Genomic DNA, 20,925 nt, shown 5'->3' on the forward strand with positions numbered 1-20,925 from the left:
TTGAAAAGACAGAGGAATGGACAATGACGTGAAAAAATATCATTTTAAAACAGTTTGATGTATAGTTGAATTTTTTTCTAATAACCCCGCAAAATTTCAACGTAAACTCCCTTATTTACATTTCCCCCCCCCCCCCCCACATACAAATTCCCTTTTTTCCCTCTTGAATGTTTCAAGAATTTTGCCTTTATTCTTCAAACTGTACAACTTTTAAACTTAAGCAGAATTTTGAACTGATGTGAAATTGTGTTTTGTTCCCCTCCCTTTTCTAAAATGACAACTTCATCTTTCAAAATGTTAACATTCCTCCTAACTACAACTTTCTTGGCGTGATGCTATTGGTCATTCTGTTGTTGTTGTTTTTCTCCCTCCGCAGTGTGTCTGTGATGCCAATTGGTAAGGAAGCTGAGGAACGAGTCCAAGAGTCCAGAGGTGGAGGTTCACCTTCTAGCTGGCGGGGCTCCCCGGCAGGACCGGATCCGAGACGTGCCTCTGGATCTCCGGCGCTTCTGAAGAGACCTCCAGGTGCTCAGGGAGGGACGGGAAGCGCTGGCCGCTGCCCAGCGTCCCCGGGGCCTCAGGCTGGGGCGGCGTCAGGGACACGGTGTCGTCTGAGGCCGCCGTCACGTGGATCCTGCTGGACAGCGAGTCCTTGGACTTGGTTTCAGACTCTGGACTCTACGGCGGTAAGCAGGGCATGTTAGACATGCTTGCAATCACATGCTGGGAATTCAGTGCATTTGAGTACCTGTAGCAGCAGAGTGGCGCTGTCCATCATGGGAGGGACGGTGCAGAGGGTGGGCGGTGGCACGGCGCCGTACAGGGCGGCGGCGGCGGCGGGGGGCAAGGGGCTGGGTGATACGGCGCTGTAGGCGGGCGGCACCGGCGCCATCTGACGCTGAAGGAGCTGCAAGATGACGGTGATGTCCGCCGTCATTCGGCTCTCCAGCCTGTGGCAACAACACAGAGATGAACAATTGGATAGTGTAGGATTGCATTGTCAACTCAAGTTCCATGGAATCAGAGTATTTTGTGAAGCAAAACTAGTCTCCCCAGATACGAGGGCAGTCCACCAGATGCCGCTGTTGCGCCAACTCGTTCATACAAACACGAACACAATGACATTGTCATCACAATCGATGACGTCAGTGATACAGCACTGTCGTTTGATGTTTTGAGAACATTCACTCACTCCCCTGCATCATTTTCCCAGCCCTGGTTGCATGATCTCAACGATGGACTTGTGATTGATCAGAGTAGACTGACGGGGGTATAGCTCAGTGGTAGAGCATTTGACTGCAGATCAAGAGGTCCCCGGTTCAAATCCGGGTGCCCCCTTCAAATACCTTTTCTTACCAAAGGCGTCATAATTATTAGGATTCCCATATATATTTGGGGGGGTGAAAAAAAGCCCCGTGAAAGTCAAGTCCCACCGGTTTAACTGAGTCTGCAACACTTCCAGTCTTGACCCGAGCTCGCTGGGCCGGTCATCAGAACAGGAGAGAGGCTGGAAGCCAGCGGTCCTGGCTGCCACCGACGACGAGCGTCTCTGGGCCTCGGAATACTGGCTGGCCCGGCGGTCCGGCCAGTAGCCGTAAAGTCCTGACATGTTGACCGGAACAGCGGCTGTGCATTGTGAGGATACAATCTGAAATGTTCATCTTCATAGCTAAAATCATACATATGGTGGACGTTTTACCTGAGTAGGGTGGCCCGGCAAGATCTACGGGCTTGGCTAAGCCAGGGGCAGGGGCGGCTCTGCTGCGGGGCAGGAGGTTCATGACGGCCGAGGGGTAGTCTCTGGCATCCCCTGCAGGCGGCGGGAGGTACAACTCCCCCTTGCTGCTACGCCTCATATGCTTCATCTCCTCGTCGCTGGACTCGCTTGAAAATGTTTCGCTGCTGCACTGTTCGTCCCACCGCGGCGTTGCCATTCTGTGATGGTTGCCCATTGGACACGCCTGCTCGGGGTAGGTTTTCTCCCGGTCCGTCCCATCTGAAGAAGATGACATTCACTCGGTGAGACTTTTTTTTTTTTTTGGGGGGAGCCACTGCTCACCTGGTCTGTCGCGGCGTCGCGGGGAGCCTCTGTGGTGCCTGCTGCGGCGGTAGCCACATTCAGAGTCCTTGCTTGGGGTTGGCAGGTTTATTCGATCTGCCTGATACAAAGCAGCTTCAGCAATGGACAAATACAAGCTTGGAGAAGAGTTTGTAGGCCCAGACTATTCCGACACATCTCCATGTGGTGGCACTCACATCTCTCAGGTTGAAGGTGATCTCCAGGTTGTGCCAGAAAGTGTCTGCAAAGTCAGGGTACATGTCCAGAACTTCCATGAGGTCATCCCTCTGGATCTTGTGAAGGTCGCAGTACGTCAGGGCCCGCACATCGGCGCTGGACTTGCCGGGCCTGCCGTACATGCTGACGGACTCGCCGAAGATGTCGTTCTTTCCTGGTGACGCGCAAAGAAGTGTGGGGAACGTTGGAGTGAAAAAGAAAAGCACCCGAGCGGACCGCTATTGGTGATCAATGGTGCTGCGGAATGGAAGAATGAAATGGAGTTGTGCCCAAACCCCCCTGGCGAGGCCAGGCCAGGCCAGGCCAGGCGACCCAGACGCCACACTCACCCAGAATGGCCACCACCATGTCATCGCGCAAGATCTCAATGGAGCCGCTGGAGATGAAATAAAGGGCGGTGAGAATGTCACCGCTATGCACCAGGGTGTCGCCGGGCGGCGCGTGGGTGGTCTTGAAGCGGATGGCCAGGGCGCGCAGGCAACCTTTGTTGGCGCCTCGGAAGGCTTTGCACTGCTGCATCAGCGTGCGGTTCAGGTGCAGGCAGATGTCCGCCTGCAGGCACTCGGGGAAGCCCTTCAACACCTGTCGGGAAAGGGAAACCGAAAAACCATCAAAAGGCAACATTTTCGAGTTGTTTCCAGAGCCGATGAGCACCCTCACAGCATTCATGTCGATGCCGTTGGTGTAGGACCAGGCGTGCTGGAAATACTCCTCCAGACGCTGGCGCAAGGCGCCAGGGATCTGATGGAAGCGGATGAACTCTTTGACCCGCAGCATCTGCGTGTGGTAGCGCGCCGTGCCCGAGTAGAGCCTCTGGATGATGGCCGACACGTTGCCGAAGATGCTGGCGTACATCAGAGCTGCGGAAAACACACGCTTACCACTGAAAGAGCGCAGAGCCACGCACGCACGCACGCACGCACTCACATCCGATGAGCATGACGCAGATGGAGAAGATCTTTTCCGGGTTGGTGTTGGGCGAGACGTTTCCGAAGCCCACGCTGGTCAGGCTGCTGAAGGTGAAGTAGAGCGCCGTGACGTACTTGTCCTTGATGGACGGCCCCGAGGCCGCGTCGCTGTCGTTGTAGCGCTTGCCGATCTGCTCGGCCAGGTTGTCCAGCCAGCCGATCTTCATGACGCCCACGCGGACCGAGCTGGTGCGCTCCACGTTGCCGATGGCGTACCAGATGCACGCCAGCCAGTGGGCGATCAAGGCGAAGGTGCACATGAGCAGGAAGAGCACGGCGGCGCCGTATTCAGAGTAGCGGTCCAGCTTGCGGGCCACCCGCACCAAACGCAGCAGGCGGGCCGTCTTCAGCAGGCCGATCAGCGTGGTCGTCTGCGGCTGGGGCCACGCGTGCTCAAATCAATCAATCAATCAATCATCTCCGTGTTTTTCGCGTGGCATGATTTCTTTTTTTTTCCCCCCGTACCTCCTCCGAGCCGGAGCGGAAGATGAGCAGGTCAAAGGGGATGGCGGCCACGATGTCGATGAGGAACCATCCCTTGAAGTAGTGCTGGGCGATGCGGCCCGGGTGGCTGACCACTTCGTCGTTGTGGTTCACGTAGGTGGTCCGGAAGTTGATGAGGATGTCCACGATGAACATGACGTCCACCACCAGGTCCACCACGTTGAGAGGGTTGCAGGTGTAGCCGCACGTCCGCCGCCGGTCCTCCTCCACCTCGTTGAGGAGGAAGGCGGCCGAGTAGGGCGTGAAGATGGCCGTGTAGATGACCAGCAGCAGAATGAGCCAGTCCCACATGGCCTTGAAGGGGCTGTAGTGCAGGATGGTCCAGCGGTGGATGCGCGGAGCCTGCAGCTTGTATTCGGGAAGCACGTCGGCGCCGAGCGACAGCACCTGTTGAAATGAGACATGAAACGAGTCCGTTTCAGGTTGTTGTCAAAACCAACAAAAGAAACAGGCTCATTTGCAAGACGCAAGGACAACATCCATCAGCGCCTCCCTCCGACACACATAAGCAGTGAATTCACAAGAAGGGTATTAATGGTCTGTTTCCGCTGGCCGAGGTCCGAGCTGAAAATAACCACCTTTAGAAAACAAGAATTATAAAAGTTGCACGCATGATAAAATAGCCAGAGCTTGACACTATTTGGGAACAAATCAAAATAAGGCCAGCTGTTTGTTGACGTCAGTTTTAAATGTGGTTAAGCGACACGCACGCTGATGACCTACCTCCTGTAGAAGGGCGACATGCTAATGAGAGTGTAAACACAAGGTTCAGTCATCCAACAAGTTATTGATGCGCTCTATTTTCTAATGAGCGCCACAAGTCCCCCGTCGCATGCGAGCCATCGGCTGCTTCTAATTAACATGGCAGTGGTGCGCTGCGCTGCGCTGCGCTGCCTAAAAGCCTCAAGTTGACACCACTCACACGTGACAAAGCCAGAAGGACCATTTGGGAATTGAAGGAAACCAAGTTGTGCTAACTGAGACAAAAACAACAAATTCAACAGCAAGGCCAAAAAAAAACCCCGATTGCAACAAGTCAACTGGGGGCAACAATGTCACCAAAGTGTCGCTAAGATGAAAAAGTCAGAAAGGTCAAGTTGGGCAAGTAGCCCTGCGACAACTAAGGCAAAACGACAAGTGGGGCAAACCCCCCCCCACCCGCTCACCTGTCAGCTCCACGTGGACAAGAGGAGCATCTGAAGAGCACTTCAGCAGCAGATAAAGGAGCTGCATGTGTATTTTTAAATCAAAATCAAAGTACTCACAGGCTGTAGTTTCTGCTTGAAGCTCATGTTGAAGTGCACTTCATGCTAACCAGACAGTCAGAGAGAAAGAGAGAGAGAGAGAGACAGAGAGAGAGAGAGAGAGAGAGAGAGAGAGAGAGAGAGAGAGAGAGAGAGAGAGAGAGAGAGAGAGAGAGAGAGAGAGAGAGCGAGCAACCTCTGTTCATCCATCTACATCTCTCCCTCAACTACATTCCTCCCCCTTTGCTTTCTCTCTGTACCTCTGGATTAGGCCCAACCCAAAAATGGCCTCCATGTGACATGATGACATCATAAGTACAATAGAGGCGCTGAGAAACGCTAGGCGTCCAAAGTTCAACAAAGTTCAAAACTGCTGGCAACAAAGTACAACTAAGACAAGTCAACAGGCTACAAAGAACCCAAAATGAGCATTTGGGCAGGTAAACTGTGGCAGCAAAGCCAAATCCAAAAAATCCAAAAAGAATCATTTGGAAACTAGGTGCAAAACTAGGAGTCAAAAACACACAGCCAAAGAGCATCATTGAAATTCTGATTTAGGATTGACAGTACTGAAGGGAAATTATTGGCACTTAGAAATAAAATCCTCACATTTGTTCTGTGGAAGCGAGGGGGTGCCACGCACGCACGCACGCACGCACGCACGCACGCACGCACGCACGCACGCACGCACGCACGCACGCACGCACACATGCACGCACGCACACACACACACTCACCCACCCACCCAACCAAGCCACCCACCCAGGCTTTCCTGTTCAATCACGCTATGCACACCAATCGGTAGTGGCGTGGATCAATGGCAACCTTCATTTCTCTTTTGCAAGGAGCCAATCGAAACTCAATTAAGCAGCCGGCAATATTTATAGCGTGACGTAACAATCAGCAACATCAAGGCAATTTCATGCTATTCTCACTGTTAGGGAGGGGGCCACTGTGTCGTGTTCGCCTGCAAGGTGTATTCATGGGAACGCTGTCCTCCACGTCCATTAAGCCAAAAGGCCAAGGTCACTCGCTGTCAGCCAGCCAGACAGACAGACAACGTTACTCGATGGGCACACAGGCAGGCGCCGCACTCACTTTTACCAAGTAAACCAGGGAAGGCAAATAAACAAAGCCCAAAATGACCATTTTGCAAATTAGCAAATCAACTAGGGGCAACGTCTCCAAATGGGCAAGTGAACAAGGGGCAGCCTCGGTAAATTGAACAGGTTTTTCAATCCATCCAAGAAATAAAGTTCGAGTTTGCAGGCAGGCAGGCACATGGCTGCTTTGCTTGATATTCCAAAAGTGTCAGAGTGCTTTTGACACTGTAGTGCTGCGGAGGCGACACAGTGTGCACCAAGTGAAGACACATGTCACACCACAGGTGAGATTATTTCTTCCCATCTCGCGCCCCTGCCGACAAGACAGAGGGGCCCTCCATTTATAGACATACGAGTGTGTTTGTGCGTGCAAACGTGATACTTAATGAAACACACAAACACACACACACACACACACACGCACACACACTGATACACAGGAAAAAGGAAGCGAGTGTTAGACTTGTTCTCACAGTAGGTAGTGGAGGAGCAGAAAAAAGAAATAGAAATGTCACTTTCACCTCCAGCTGAAAGATAAATGATAGCAAGAACTTCTGCCAAGGCTTGAACGTTTGTCTGCTGAAAGTAGGACCTTAAAAGGTAAAAGCAGCTCAAACTTGATTCATGTAATAAGATCCGACAGAAAAAAAACACACCAAAAATCACCTTGACCATTTCCCATCATTTTGGAGGTTGTGTTAGGGAACAATTTGGTAGTTCCATGACACAAGCGCAAATGTCTTTCTGATCTCACCTGTGTCACCTGCGTCACCTTTTCTGTGACATTCTGTGTTCTGTCTTTGACTTTGCTGGGCGCGATGATCTCGATTTCGCCGGGGGACGGCGGTCGGACGCGCTCCGAGCCGAAGGTGAGCGTCACCTGCGGGATGCGCCCGATGGCCCGGTGCCTCATTAGATCCGAGTCTGAGGTGGAGTTGGCAACGCTCGGCCTCAGACCTGCACAAAACGAGAACCGCTTATTGTTTTTTTTCTTTGTTTTTTCTCGTCACCACCCACCAAAGCAGAAATTCCCCAGGTGTCGTGAGTGAGTGTATTTATTTTCCTAAAGCTCTAAAGGAGCTCTTCTGAGACTCACTGCTGTTCGTCCGGACTTCTCCGGGCCGAGCGCTCCGCTCCGCTTTCATGCCGTCGATGTTGTCCAGAGACGAGGCTCGTCGCAGGCTGCGGACGCTTTCGCGCGAGCTGCTTCGAGATAAGGTCCCCCTGCCTGGGTCCAAGCGCTCCGTCAGCAGGGAACGGCGCTTTGCGGAGGACTGGGCGGCGGGAGAGGGAGGATCCAGGTCTTGCTCTATCAGGGCCTCGGTCTCGGACTGCATGCAGCTCTCCTTAGATGGTATGCGCAAATCCTTCAGGGGCACTTCCTCACTGTCGGGCTGCTTAAAAATAAATTCATGCAAATATTACATTTTATACACATGATTTCGTTTTAGATGTACACACACAAATACACACACGATAAATGTGCTGGCATCACAGCTGAATCCATTGAAAAAAAAGTCGGAGCACGAGGCAGCAAGATAAAGGAATGCGTGCGTGCGTGCGCGTGCAAGTGTGTCCGATGTGACGGAGTGCGTTTCCGGATTGGTGGCTCATGGATCCTGTCAGGAAGTGCCATCCCTCAGCAAAACACAGCAGAAACGTCCAAACACCAGCAAGCGGCTCAATTGTTTTTCATTCATCTCCTTGATGGCTTTTTCCCCTTGAAACAATTCCCTGCAGCACTTTTGCATGGATGGAAGCGGACAAAAATTGCCACTTTATTTGGAACAAATTGTCCTACCTGCAAGTAGTCCACCACTACACCTTCAAACTGATCTTTGGAGAGAGACTGCCGCCGCATGGAGCGTAAGACCGGCAGGCGCATTTTCAACCTGCGATTCTGACCTGAAAGGAGGGGGGGAAAAAAAAAAAGCTCAAAAATGCTCTGGAAAGCAATCAAATGAAGCGAAAAGTCAAAAGAGAGTCAAATCTAGCATGACAACAACGAGGCAAAATGATAAGAAAGCAGCTGGAATGTCCTCACAGTAAAGCCAGCCTTGACTGACTCGCTGCCTGAATGCCGACGACTTCTTGAGCGTCGGGTCGACCAGTTCCTGGAAGTCCAGGATGAACATGATGACATCGCCTTCCTCGTTCTTCACTGGAACGATGTCCACCGTGCACGGCCTGCATGTGCCTGTTTTGGGGGGAAGAGTAGAATGTTTTGACGAAATGTAGCACACAACATGTAGCACAAAGTAGCCTATAGCTAAGGGACTACGTCATTGGACCTAAGAAGCGATCATAGAAATAGTCAAGCTATTTTCGCGAGAAGATGGATTGGTTTGGCGGTACGTACCTTCCTTGGCGTAGTAGAGGATTTCCACCTTGCGCTCCTCCGATCCGAGCAGGGCCTGAGCGAGCTGGGCCAGGGCGCTCTTCATGGTGCCGGGCCCGACCAGGAACTGGCAGGTGCAAGGCTGCTGCATGATCTCAGCCCGCGTGAAGCCGAACATCTGACAGAAGGCCTCGTTGCAGAAGATGATTCCGCAGTTCTTTGTCTGTGCGTTGGCGATGACAAACTTGCGGTCTGGAAGGACCACCATAGCATTAGCCTCCAAAGATGTTTTGCTACATTCCAGGTTTTATAAGGAGTCATTCAAAATGTTCCTAAAGCAGGCTAGGCGAGGCGAGGTGAGGCGAGGCTAGGCTAGGTGTCATAAAAGCTACTGACTAGCCTTGGTTATTAGCATTTTTTGTACATGACATATTTCTACGAGCTTTTATACAACCTATTGTCTGAGGAGACCAACGTTTAAAACTCCATTTGAATCCAGGAAATAGGACGGATATTTGAATCGGAACTGTACGGTTAGTGAGTTGCCGTCTTTTTCGGACCGCTCTGTCACTCGTGTCAAGATGTTGACTGTTTGTCAATCGACAGCAGCTATTAATACAGTCAAGAAGTGGAACTAATGAAGTGGAGCTTTCCAGGCCGCTTCACATCAGCATCACAATGACTCCCTCCCGAGAGGGCACAGAGGAAGGAGGAGCAGCTGGACCCCAATTGCGTCACCTCTTTCACTACGACTTCATTCCCAATTTGCACATTGGTAGAAGATTGGGTAGCAAGTAGCCAGCCACCTTTGCCGCTTTGGGAGGAAAATACAGTGTGTCCCCAGCAGGTGGGTGAGTGAGTGAGTGAGTGAGTGAGTGAGTGAGTGAGTGAGTGAGTGAGTGAGTGAGTGAGTGAGTGAGTGAGTGAGTGAGGAGCGAGCGTGCTGCTTAGCAACGGCTAAGTGGCAACGAGGGCTTTCAAAGTGGCAATATGTGGAGCAAAGGAACATGTGATGTAGCTAGCGCAGGAGGCGCAAGGGGATTTGCGGCTAGCCACGCTGGCTGACATCCAATTCAAAGGCAAGTCAACTTACGAGGTGCAAAACACACGCTGGGTGCCTTCGAGAGCAGCTGCCGTCAGTCAAATTTCGATGTGATAAAGCGGCAACTCATTTCATAGTTTTGCTCTCTTTTTCCACCAATCACTTCTTTCAGAATGTAACATTTGAAAACAGTTACTTTTCTTTGTCCTGACTGACAGACACTTGGATTGCATTGGAGATATTTGACTCCCAAAGTTCAAGGCATTTCAGAAACATGGTCTCAGTCAGTGTCCTTCCCCAACCAAACGGATTCCGACAAAAGCAAAGAACAAAATGGGAGAGCTGATCTCTTGAGCTCTCACTTTTCTCAGCCGTGGCATGCTGCATTGCTTTTGAGATATTTGACTTTCCCTTCTTCATTTCAAATAAGTCATTGAAAGTGTACATACCCGCACGTCACATGGCCGAAGAAAGACGCACGCATGTGCCACCAAAATAAGACGTCCAGAGACTTACTTTGCTCGTCGAATTTCCTGATGATGGTATCAAGGTAAGTGTTCTGGAGGGCGACGTGACCGCGTCTCACGGGCATCTTGACAGCGACGATGATGACAACACATCAACTAAATCGGCATTGGGAAGTGCCAAATTTGGAGTCCGATTTTAAGATGAGTACATGCAAAGCCGCAGGGGGAAAGGGATGCTGATGCTGCCTGCCTGCCTGCCTGCCTGCCTGCCTGCCTGCCTGCCTGCCTGCCTGCGTGGCTGCCTGCGTGGCTGCCTGCGGGAAGATAATGAAGAGAATGAAGACTGGTTGCCAGGGCGACGAGGGATGCTGGATGCCACACGCCAGTCAAAGAGAAAAATTAGGAAAAGTAGACCAAAGTCCAGATCATTTCAGATATTCGAGCTGCAATTGAAAAAAAACAGCAAATGACACTCGGGAAGTTGTCGCCTTTTTCTCAACGACGTTCTGCATCAAGTTTGTGAGCTAAGAAAGAAGAAGAAGCTCATGTCGGTCAAACGTCGGTTCCATCTACTCTATGCTGCTTTCCACCGTCCCCCTCGGGTTCTCGCAAACCACCGGCGTCAAGTCGGCAAGGACGCAAGGGAGTGGAAATAGCCAGCAGTCGGACTTTCAAAATAAGAGTCCGTCATAACATATTGAGCTCAAATTTGAGGCCCAAAATGTGGCGTGAGAAATGAATAGAATTGAGAATAAACGTTCGGAGGTTATCGACTTCCACGGGGAGTCAATAAAACTGCATTTTTTAATGCTTTTTAAATGCTTTCAATAAAATTTCAAATGCCAACAATTGAGAGAAAAAAAAAAAAAATCAATAGTTTTATTCTAATTTACTGGAATACTAACAACTTATTTTTAAAGTAAATACAACCATGAACAGCGCAAGTTCAAGACTAATGTTGGGGAAATACAAAATAAAGATTATTTTTCGGAAGGAAATGCAATTTTGTTTGGTAATATGGACCTAGCAAATTCCGCTGTTGAACTCAAAGTGTCATGTCCGTGTGTAGTTGATTTTGAAAGTCTAGTCATGCATTGTGACGGCTGGTAGTGCGGCTTGACACTGGTCTTTCTTGTCAGTGACAGAGTGCAGACCCTCATCAGCCTGTTTCACGCCACATCACAGCTCTGAAAATAGCAGCATCCAAGCTCCATGTGCGCCCACCGTCGTCGCACTTGTGCTGGCTGGCTGGCCGCCGCCGCGGCGATAAGCCGCCATTGTGTTTGCCAAGTTGAGCACAACACAATTCAACTTTTTCACCTTCAATCCTTTCACAGCGACACTCACTCAGCATCTCGGCGCTATTCTGAGATAGAACAGACCCTCTTTGAAAGGTTGCCGCCGACAAGAGAGACGAGGGGCAACGTTTGCCACGTGCGTTAGTTAGCTAGCTTAGCATTGGCTAAACAAGCAACATGCCTAGCTAGCTGAAAACATTGACTTACGTCAAGTTGTCTTGTTTTACTACAGAAAGGTTGTCTGAAATTGTAACTATGATCAAACTCAGCTCATTGCGTTACACGTCCACACGTCCAGGCCTACAATTCAAATCGTAAAAAAATCCGACCTGTTTGTCCGTGTCCTTCTGGGAATGTTGCGTTGGCAACACGGTCATCACTTGTCGCCTACTTTCTTGCAGGACCTGATGGGAAGCAAAAGGTTTGGATGGACCTGGACTTGTTATCAGGCTGGAATTCCTTCAGCATCATCACCACCCTGAGAGCCTTCATTCCTGCGATAACAACTGGACACAACACATAGTAGTGGACCCCAAACATACAATCATGTCTTTATATTTACAATTGGGAGGTGGAGGTAGTTTCAAGCAGGAACAGACAGATTCCCTTTCATTTTATCCTTACTTCTTGTTTCCTCCTCTGACATTTGGCCCACTCTTTATTTGCCTTTTAACGGCAGACATGATTCCCAACTATTTACCCTTGAAAATGAGATGCAGAATTCCCTTCATATTTGTCACGATATTTCCGATGACATTGGTCAACTTTTTTGGTGGCAAAAAAAACGGTGTTATGTCACAGCAGATTGTATTGGACTAATGTCACGATGAGCCGCGGCACAGGAATAATCATCTCTTCTATTCCTAACTGGCAGAAAGGCAGGAAAAACGCCTCCTCGGGATTCACACGGGAGGCCGAGTGTCGGGGGTCTTCGCGTGAAGTGTCAAATAAACAGGCGTAACCATGGCAACCGCTACAGACGGCGCAGACCTCCCTCTCATTAGTGGTCGTCTACCAGCCTTCCCCTTTCTTTTTCTATCTGCCAAAAAGATGGCTGCTTATTCGATGTACCTCAATACATTTGTCCAACCAAGCGCGCGCACAGAATGGACACTACATTAGGAACGCTACGTCATCTAATCATAATACAGTTGCTTATTACTCATTTCCAGAGGCAAGTGCGCATTTTCAGGCATTTCATAATGCACACTCATGAGAGTTTAAACTTCAAGACCGTCTCCATTTGTTTTCATCCAAGTAACGCCGCAGCCCAATTTCATGTCATTAACGATCAAACAAAACACAACCAGCCCTTTTCCAAAACCATTTCTTTTATTCTAGAAGACACTTGATGTCTTTGTAGATAGACATGAAATGAATTCAACTCTGCTTTGTGTAAAATACATTTTGACCTTGCACGGCAAGTCTCGTCACGTCGATAAATACATGGACATCATATAGAAATGTGTTAACTAGCTCATGTTCATAAAGCATTTGAGCATCTAGCCTCTACATTCAGCCACAAGGCAAAACATTAGGTACACCTGCTAATGACTCAAACTTTGAATACTCATCCAAAATGAAATGCTATCATTGCTTTCTCAATGCAACTTCATTTGCATTGCACTTTAAAATAACCATTTTATCGGAAACATTTTCTGTTATTATTGTGGTTATGGATAGCTTATAAAACAATTGATATGGTGCAGGTATACCTAATGTTGCGGCCGCCGCATGGCCATGGTGAACATAGTCGTCATTTGGCTCAATCGTCAAACATCCGGCATGCTCTTGAAGTATATCTGAAAAGTGAGAATGCAAATTCAAATGTCCATTTTTAACAATGTCATTCGATCGAAATGTTGTCCGTGTCCCCGAACAGAACCCGGCCAGCCAGTTTTTTCCCCCCTGCATGTAAATAAAAAGAAAGGAGATATGTATCCTTGGCACATTTGCAAGACCAGCTGCTTTCTACCCATTCTTTTTCAAAATACCACCTACTCCAGTATAAAATATATAAAATCCAAGTGAGCAGGCATAGGTGCATAAAAAAAAAAAATCACATTTAAAGTAAATACAAATCGAATTGATGACATTCTTTTTTTTTTTGTTTTTAAAGAAAGTGCATCTGGTTAGATAACGTTTGACTGTTAAAGCTTTGTTCTTACGGCCTTTGTCCTTGAAACTCTAAACTAACATAGAAATGTGATCATCAGCCTCCATTAAGGTTACCATAAAGAGGATTTGGCGACCTCAAGTGGTGATGTTGTACACTGCATCCAGTAACAAGGGCAGCAGGTTCATTCCTGGTTACATGGCGCAAACAACCTTCTACTGCCTTTTCCAACACTACGCAAGCCCTGAAATAACAACCAACCAAGCAATCAATCAATGCTTAAGTACAAAAAGTCAACAACTTGCATTTCTTTCCTTCATAAACAAACACCAATGTCAAAAGATCTTCCAAGCCAAACACCTCAATTCCCCAGTCGGGTGCATGTCACTGCAGTGCAAATGAAAGACATTTCAAGTTTGAAGCAGCGACAGCATTTGTTTAGCACAGCCCACCTGCCCCCTTGCCACACGCTCCATCCAAGTTACTCCTGCGAGAAAGGGTGCGCGAGCAGCTCCTCGGCGCCGGGCCGTCGCTCGGCCGCCACAAAAATGCGCCGGACAAAGTCGTGCGCCTGCTCGGAGGTGCGCGCCGGCAGCAGAGGCTCGGTGGGCTGCGTGGCGATCTTGAAAATGGCCGCCATGGCCTCGTACTCGGCCCACGGGGGCTTCTCCGTCAGCATCTCCACCACCGTGCAGCCCAGACTCCTGGCAAGACACACCACACGCAGGTGCTGCTACTTTTTGTTGGAAAGCCTTACTTTCAAATCTTCATTTTCAATCAATTCATGAAAAAGCCTGTCGCGTGTGGACTCACCAGACGTCGGCCTTCCTGCCATAGCCTTCCCCGCTGATAACTTCGGGACTCATCCAGTAGGGGGTGCCGGTCAAGGAGCGTATGCCGTTTCCGGACATACAGATGGTCTGCAGGCGCTTGCTGGCCCCAAAGTCACCCAGCTTGACGTTGCCCTCAGAGTCTCGCAGAATGTTGGCCCCTTACAAGAAAGAGAAAAAATGTCAGAGTCAGATTTATTGTCAATTCCTTCATGCTAAGACACACAAAGAAACCGAAATACCGTTCCCCCTATCCCACGGTGACGAGACACAGCACACGATTAACACACAAGTAAAACAACGGGGAGAGAGTTCAGGACCCCAACAGCCTGGAGATCACAAACTTCGCCAGTGGCGAGCAGTGCTGGCATCCCACAACAAAGTCCCGGCACCATTCGTCATGTACAGCACACTTGAGTGTCGTCGTTTGTTTCTGAAAGAAAATATTCGTTTCCGTGATGTTAACTAACGACGAGGTCACCTTTGATGTCTCGGTGCACAATCATGTTGCTGTGGAGATAGGACATCCCCTCCAGGATCTGACGGGTATACTTTCGGGTCACACTCTCCGTCAGCGCCCCATAAGCTTTCAACTGGTCTTTGACAGAACCCTGATAGGAAGCGAGAGTGGGAACGTCATTTCGATTTCTTTGTGTGCCTCGGCATGTGAAGAAATTGACGATAAAGCAGACTTTGACTTTTTGACTTTGACCCCATCCTAGACATCAGTTGTGATCCAGCGCCCTCTACTGACCAGCGGGCATTTGCGCAACATATGCAATCAAAGATGGCGTACTCACGCCGGGCATGTACTCCATGAAGATGGTGAGGGTCTTCTCGGTGCGGTTCCTCAGACAGCCGTAGTACTGCACGATGCGCTCGTGGCGAAGGTTCTTCAGCAGCTGGATCTCGCATTCCAAGACGCTGACCTCCTGCAGGGACCGCAGCTCAGGTCGAACCAAACGGGATCATGGCCAATACGTATTTGACACGAGCGGTAACGATTACAACAACACGAGTAGAATTGATTGGATGGAAATGTCAAAATTCCTTTCTCACCTTGCTTGTCTCTGGACTGTCAGGATCAAACTGGACCTGCTTGGCGGCCAGCTCCCGTCCCGTGTCCACGTCGTAGCACAGGTAGACCCGCCCAAAGGCCCCCTGGCCCAGGAGCTTGCCCCGCCGCCATGTCACGGGAGCACTGGGCGCTGCGAGAGCCACAACGACGCCCGTTGCACATTTTCTTTTACCGGCACGACAACGTCATCCATACGTCGTACATTTACGGGCGACGGGGCGTTCCTGCGGCGGTCGGAGCCTGCCCCGGCCGTCCATCGGCTGCCGGCTGCCGATGCTTTCTTCGCTGCCGTTGAGCGAGCGGCGTGAAGGCACCAGGGTGAAGAGGTTCACTTGCGGGCGACGGATGCGAGGAAAGGTGCGTCGCCCTAATGGGGAGAAATAGCGCTTTGAATGCAGTGTGGTCGCTGCCGCCACATGACATGGCGCTTGGTGGCCATAGTACCTTCGCTGAGGTCTTTTTGATGAAGCGAGATGTGGTAGCGGCGAGGGTACGTGCCCCCCTTGCCGACGATGCGCTCGTAAACCTGCTTCTCCCTGTCTGGAAGGAGAACGGACAAAAGTTGGTGCTTTTTAAAAGAGTGGCTTTTTGGGTGCGGCGGCTTCTCACCCGAGAACTCTTGTCTGTTGTCGGGATAACTCTTGGCTCTGTGCGTGCGAGGCTTCCTCAGGGAGGGGCTGCCGTGCCGTGCCGGCCGGCCGGCCGGGCACAAGAGGTACACACTAAATGTAAAAACCTACTTGTGGTTTGTAACATGAAGGATTGCCAACCTGTCTGAGTTGCTATCCAGAGACTGACAGCTTCCAGACACGGAATTTTCGGCACTGCTCCAGGGATCCAGAACCTGCGCGGGAAACAACCCGAAAATCATCACAAAGCAGGACTTGAACTGTTAAAAAAAAAAAGCACGATTAAGCAAAACCAAATAAATAGCAATACAAAAGAATATGCGACTCACACACTGGTCACCGGTCTCCGGGATGAACTCGCCCTCGCTGTTGACGCTGGTGTAGGAACCTTGGCGGGCCAGCCTCTGCTGGCGTTCCGGCACGTAGCCCGGTGGCGGCGAGCTGCGCCCCGCATTCTGGGAACCTGTTCATCCCAAAAAAGCTTCGAGCAGCCTGTTGCAGACCTAAAACCCAAGGGACAGCGCGGGCAGCTTACCGGTGGACAAGTGGCGCCCCCTAGGCTCAGACGACGAGTACGCAGCACTGACGTCTCCGGTGGACTGTGAGGCTTTGATTCGAACTTGCGTGCAAGGCAAGTGCTGGGCCTGGAACGTGAAGATCAGTTTAAAAAGGTGCTTGCTTATATAACTTGAATCCTGTGGAGGCAGTTGCGAGTCACTCGTGGTGTGGTGTGGAAGAAAGCATTTTCTTCTTTCTAATGTTCCCCTGAAGAGAAGCTGGCCAAATAACGTCACGCTCTCCAAACTCTTGCATTTATGTGCCTCACATTGTCGCGTTCCCGTTCGAGCAGCAGGATCCGGATGCTCTTCATGCTGGCGCTTCGGTCCAGCAGGTCTACGGCCTTGTCCAGGTCGTCCTGGCCTCGCAGCGGGACAGACAACTGCCGGGAGGGAGGGAGGGAGGGAGGCAACGAGCGTGTCAACAAGGCCCCCCCCGAACCATGACAATAGTGGAGGTACCTCGTTGATCATGTAATGGAGGTCCAGCTGCTGGCCAAATGCCAGCTTGACTTTGCGCTGGATTTCGTCAAACTGCACGGGTCGCTCAAACATGAGGATCCTAAAAAGACCAGATTTTTTCAAATTCCTGCGTGTGCACCTTTGCATACTTGTGTTGCGCCGGTAGCCGCAAGCTAGCCACAGATGTTCAAATGCAAACTCACCGCCTCTCGCCTGAAAACTCAAACTTGATCCTGATGTTCTCCTGAGAGAACACAAAAACAAAGCTCAAAAATAAAAAAAATAGCATATAAAGAAAAGCAATTTGGTGATGAGCCACCTGTCGAGTAGGCTGAGCGGGTGTCTTGAGTTTACTGCCACCGCCGTCATACGGTAGGACGGGTTGCCGCCGCGTCATCTGCAGGGCCACCAGGTCCTTCATGATGGAGTGGAGTGCCTGTCGTTCATCTGGCCAAAAACAAAGGCGACAAACATTTGCTATGTTATTTTCTCAAATGAATGATCGTTTTCAGATGAAGTGTCGGGGTATCAAATTTCACACTGCTGGTGTCTATAATTCCCTGCCAGCCTGCCAGCCTGCGTGGCTGCCTGCCTGCGTGGCTGCCTGCGTGCGTGACTGCCTGCCTGCCTGCCTGCCAGCCTGCGTGGCTGCCAGCCTGCCTGCCTGCCTGCCTGCCTGCCTGCCTGCCTGCCTGCCAGCCTGCGTGGCTGCCTGCCTGCCTGCCTGCCTGCCTGCGTGCGTGACTGCGTGACTGCGTGACTGCGTGACTGCGTGACTGCCTGCCTGCCTGCCTGCCTGCCTGCCAGCCTGCGTGGCTGCCAGCCTGCCTGCCTGCCTGCCTGCCTGCCTGCGTGGCTGCCTGCGTGGCTGCCTGCGTGGCTGCCTGCCTCTGTGTCATCAACGTTGAGCAAAAGCTGCTTTTTGATGTGCCACGTTTGAAATGCCGGCAGGTTTTTTGCCTCGCAAGTTGAGCAAACATTTGCTTTTGTGTAGCTTGGACCAACATCACAGTCAGGAGAAGAAGAAGTCCACGAAACACGATCCTTCACGCGCAGGAGTCTGGGTTAGACGCTCTGACGGGGGCTGCAGGTTTTTTTCCAAATAGATCCGTTTTGTGTTGTCTGCCTTTCGGTGTACGTACTTACTCATTGCGGCGACGCTGGCGGGGTCTTCAAAGCTTCAAAATTGCTGCCAGTCCAACTGCGGAACCACAAAATAACAACATTGGAGTTGAAAACGAAGCTTTTTGGTGATGTTTTCCCTCCAGGAGGATGTAAGAAGACAAAAGGTTATCAGGCAGACAGTGCAACAATTGTCAGGATGTGAGAGGGCTGCCATCTTGGCCAAGTAAAGCCGACCGGCGGGAGGGAACGTCACATAACGTAAAACTGAGACATTCTTAGCACGCCAGTCAGGCTGGGCCATTATGGAGAAAGTAGTAATTACGATTTTTCTAATTGATACTGAAAGCGCAATTGATAAAAATGATTCTGCCTTTAATTCAGAAAACGGATGGATTCAATTCAAGATTATTTGTATCGCACTTTATCATACAAAATGCAACTCAAAGTGCTGCACTGCACTGCACTGCACTGCTCAGAATTTGTCTGGACTGTTTTATCTCCCAAAAATGAGTCCGTATCATTTTGAATAGCGTCTGCCCGCAACTGATATACAATAGCCGGTGCACTGCCAGCAATTACCGTGTTATGTACTGTCTCTGCTGCACTGCCAGTAATTAATCTGACGCGCCGCTTGTTTTGTCCGAAGGCTACGGTAGCATGCATCGTCAGTAAACTCGTAAAGGGCATCAGAACCCGTGGCCTTCAGAACAAGCCGTCGCCTTCTGGGTAATAATCCAACCACAGGAATGGCGGGCGGGCGAGTCCGCCAGCGGCCGGCCGGCCGGCCCTTTGCCACGTTGCTTTCAAGCATCCGTCGCTTGGCATAAACGGCAGCAAGGAAGGTGTTTACAGGCCACGGAGGTGGTTACTTCAGGGAATGCTGGGAATTAGCAGGCTAGAAGATGCCCACTGTTGACGGCTGACTTGGCTCCTGATTCTCATTAGCTGCTAAGCGGAATGTGGGGAATTTTGGATGCAGAGGAGGAAGTAGTTGTACCAAGCCACTCTGCTATACCAGCTTTATTTTCCTTGTATCGTGTTTCCAGGACCGCTGGGATTTACAAGGATTCCAAGGAGTTGTTTAGTCTGAAGCTGTTTTTCCCAGTCGACATCTCATTCCCCCACCCATCTCATGACAAGAAGTCGTCTTGTTATCTATCGCATTGCACGCCAACCTGCTACGCGGGCGGGAGGAGGACTACCTTGTCAGCGTAGACAATTGTTCCAAAACAGCCAACATTGGCCTTAGCCGTTTTCATCTTTTCATGGTTTTAGTACGCAGTGGTTCATTTGTTTTTACATTTGGATTAAGAGTTTATAAATGCTAATAACGTTAACATCAATGAGTAAGTCTTTTAGACGTCGGTATTTTACTGATAGTTATTTACTCATAGTTCAGTCGTTTATTTTATGCACTGATCGGTTGGCACTTTTTAAATTTCGTTGTACATGTGTGACAATGACAATAAAGATCGATTCTATTCTATTCTAATTGCATTGACACATTTATGACGTGACAATTGTGACATAATGTTGACCAAAAATGTGAACATTTTGGGCTTGAACTTGAGTCTAATTTACTTATCCCATGCAAGTGCTAATGAGGCCATTTTCGAGAAGTCTTGTGGCATCATTAATACGCCTGACGTCACAAATATTTCCTCACCTGAGTCTCTCCTCCTCCCGCCCGCGATGACAGGTGTCAAGGTGGTTGTGCGCGCGCGCGCATCCTCCTCACTCAGAGGACAGGGGCACGCGCCGCCAGGTAGAGCGCATGCGTGGAAGATGCCATTTAGTTGCCCACAGGGGGTCCGTAATTGACAGTTCCCTCCTAGGTAGGAATGGGGGCGTCACGTTGGGGATTCAGATGGGGAGCAATCCTTTGGAGGAGCTACGGAGGCTGACATGTTGTGAAAACATGCAAAACACGTTCCGGATACACATCTGGAGGTGCACAAATAAGGTGTCCCGTTCAATTAATTACTTTTATGGGGTCCATTTTGGAACACAATAAAAAAAAATAATAATAATAATAATAAACGGGCAGAGAGGTGACGGGAGCCGATTAGGGTCAAACCACGTCAGCTCTCTGAGTATGTCGGCTGCTTCGTGACCGAACTAAACGACAGCAAACTTTGGTCTTTCAAAGACCAGATCTCGAAAAACCTTGGCACGAAACAAATAGTCAATCATTACTTTTCCCGACCAAAACAAAGCACAAAATCAATTCCAAGAAACTACCTCCAACTTCCTGCCAGACAGAAAAAAAGACATTACCACCGGAACTCGTTTATCAGCTTCCAAACTATCCTGGAAAAGGATCCCACCGACCTTACGTCCTTGACGCTCAAAGTGTCACAATCATTTGTTGTCTAAGTAGTCCAAAATACATCATTAAATTCCGAAAGATTTAGCAATTGTTCACTGACTACACGAACGCTGTGAACGCGCGGAGTTACTTCTTCGATGCGTGTGAAGTGTGAATGCAAAGGCGCGCACCGCCGCTTGGTTGGGCGGAGCAACAATGACGTGAGCCTGTGATGCCTCCGGGAACACTCGGAAATCCAAGAGCTACACTGGAAAATAAATACAATGAAAGGTTGACGTGCCCCCTTTCATGTTTTACACAGTCAAATTTAAAATGAGTCATTTTGCAATTTGATGACCCAGCCATAAAATGAGACATGATTCAAATCAACACCAGCATTTTTATTTTCTCCAAAAGCATGTAGAAAAAAGAAAAACATGACAAATGCTCAAAATATCGAGGAGTAGAAGGAAGGGTGCTAAAATTGTAATAAAAAGTGAAATAAAAACAAGGGACCAGGAAAAAGACTACAAAGCGCAGTCCGAGCGTTCTTTTGCTTA

At 49.8% G+C, this 20,925-nt stretch overlaps 2 protein-coding genes and 1 non-coding gene across 9 annotated transcripts; 1 reads left to right on the forward strand and 2 right to left on the reverse strand.

Moving 5' to 3' along the window:
• Positions 1 to 348: 348 nt before the first annotated feature.
• Positions 349 to 13,533, reverse strand: kcnh6a (potassium voltage-gated channel, subfamily H (eag-related), member 6a). Of its 2 annotated transcripts, XM_037255821.1 has the most exons (19): positions 13,493 to 13,533; positions 12,976 to 13,062; positions 11,590 to 11,664; positions 10,012 to 10,232; positions 8,475 to 8,705; positions 8,160 to 8,312; positions 7,917 to 8,020; positions 7,212 to 7,512; positions 6,870 to 7,072; positions 3,730 to 4,155; positions 3,224 to 3,641; positions 2,957 to 3,156; positions 2,626 to 2,878; positions 2,257 to 2,450; positions 2,060 to 2,159; positions 1,700 to 1,996; positions 1,434 to 1,626; positions 749 to 950; positions 349 to 678 (listed from the first exon to the last, which is right to left on the reverse strand). In XM_037255821.1, exons 4-19 carry the CDS (start codon positions 10,085 to 10,087, stop codon positions 448 to 450), a joined length of 3,582 nt encoding a protein of 1,193 aa, XP_037111716.1. In that variant the 5' UTR covers positions 10,088 to 10,232; positions 11,590 to 11,664; positions 12,976 to 13,062; positions 13,493 to 13,533; the 3' UTR covers positions 349 to 447. The 2 variants fall into 2 exon arrangements, with proteins under 2 accessions (XP_037111716.1, XP_037111717.1); XM_037255822.1 differs by lacking the exon at positions 13,493 to 13,533 and having other exon boundaries at positions 7,212 to 7,509.
• Positions 1,267 to 1,338, forward strand: trnac-gca. Its single transcript has one exon. It is a non-coding gene; the product is annotated as a tRNA-Cys (tRNA).
• On the reverse strand, positions 12,400 to 20,557 carry map3k3 (mitogen-activated protein kinase kinase kinase 3). Of its 6 annotated transcripts, none has more exons than XM_037255919.1 (19): positions 20,389 to 20,556; positions 19,724 to 20,001; positions 18,079 to 18,133; positions 17,252 to 17,379; positions 17,136 to 17,176; positions 16,933 to 17,032; positions 16,740 to 16,853; positions 16,449 to 16,557; positions 16,243 to 16,376; positions 16,055 to 16,128; positions 15,894 to 15,961; positions 15,729 to 15,824; positions 15,487 to 15,651; positions 15,266 to 15,414; positions 15,007 to 15,138; positions 14,688 to 14,817; positions 14,190 to 14,367; positions 13,737 to 14,080; positions 12,400 to 13,620 (listed from the first exon to the last, which is right to left on the reverse strand). In XM_037255919.1, the coding sequence occupies exons 3-18, from the start codon at positions 18,080 to 18,082 to the stop codon at positions 13,858 to 13,860; spliced, it is 1,845 nt and encodes a 614-aa protein (XP_037111814.1). In that variant the 5' UTR covers positions 18,083 to 18,133; positions 19,724 to 20,001; positions 20,389 to 20,556; the 3' UTR covers positions 12,400 to 13,620; positions 13,737 to 13,857. The 6 variants fall into 6 exon arrangements, with proteins under 6 accessions (XP_037111814.1, XP_037111813.1, XP_037111811.1 ...); XM_037255918.1 differs by having other exon boundaries at positions 19,724 to 20,308; XM_037255916.1 differs by having other exon boundaries at positions 20,335 to 20,556.
• Between the last annotated feature and the right edge of the window lie 368 nt (positions 20,558 to 20,925).

Source organism: Syngnathus acus, chromosome 8 (assembly GCF_901709675.1).
Source record: "Syngnathus acus chromosome 8, fSynAcu1.2, whole genome shotgun sequence".
Taxonomy (NCBI): Eukaryota; Metazoa; Chordata; class Actinopteri; order Syngnathiformes; family Syngnathidae; genus Syngnathus; species Syngnathus acus.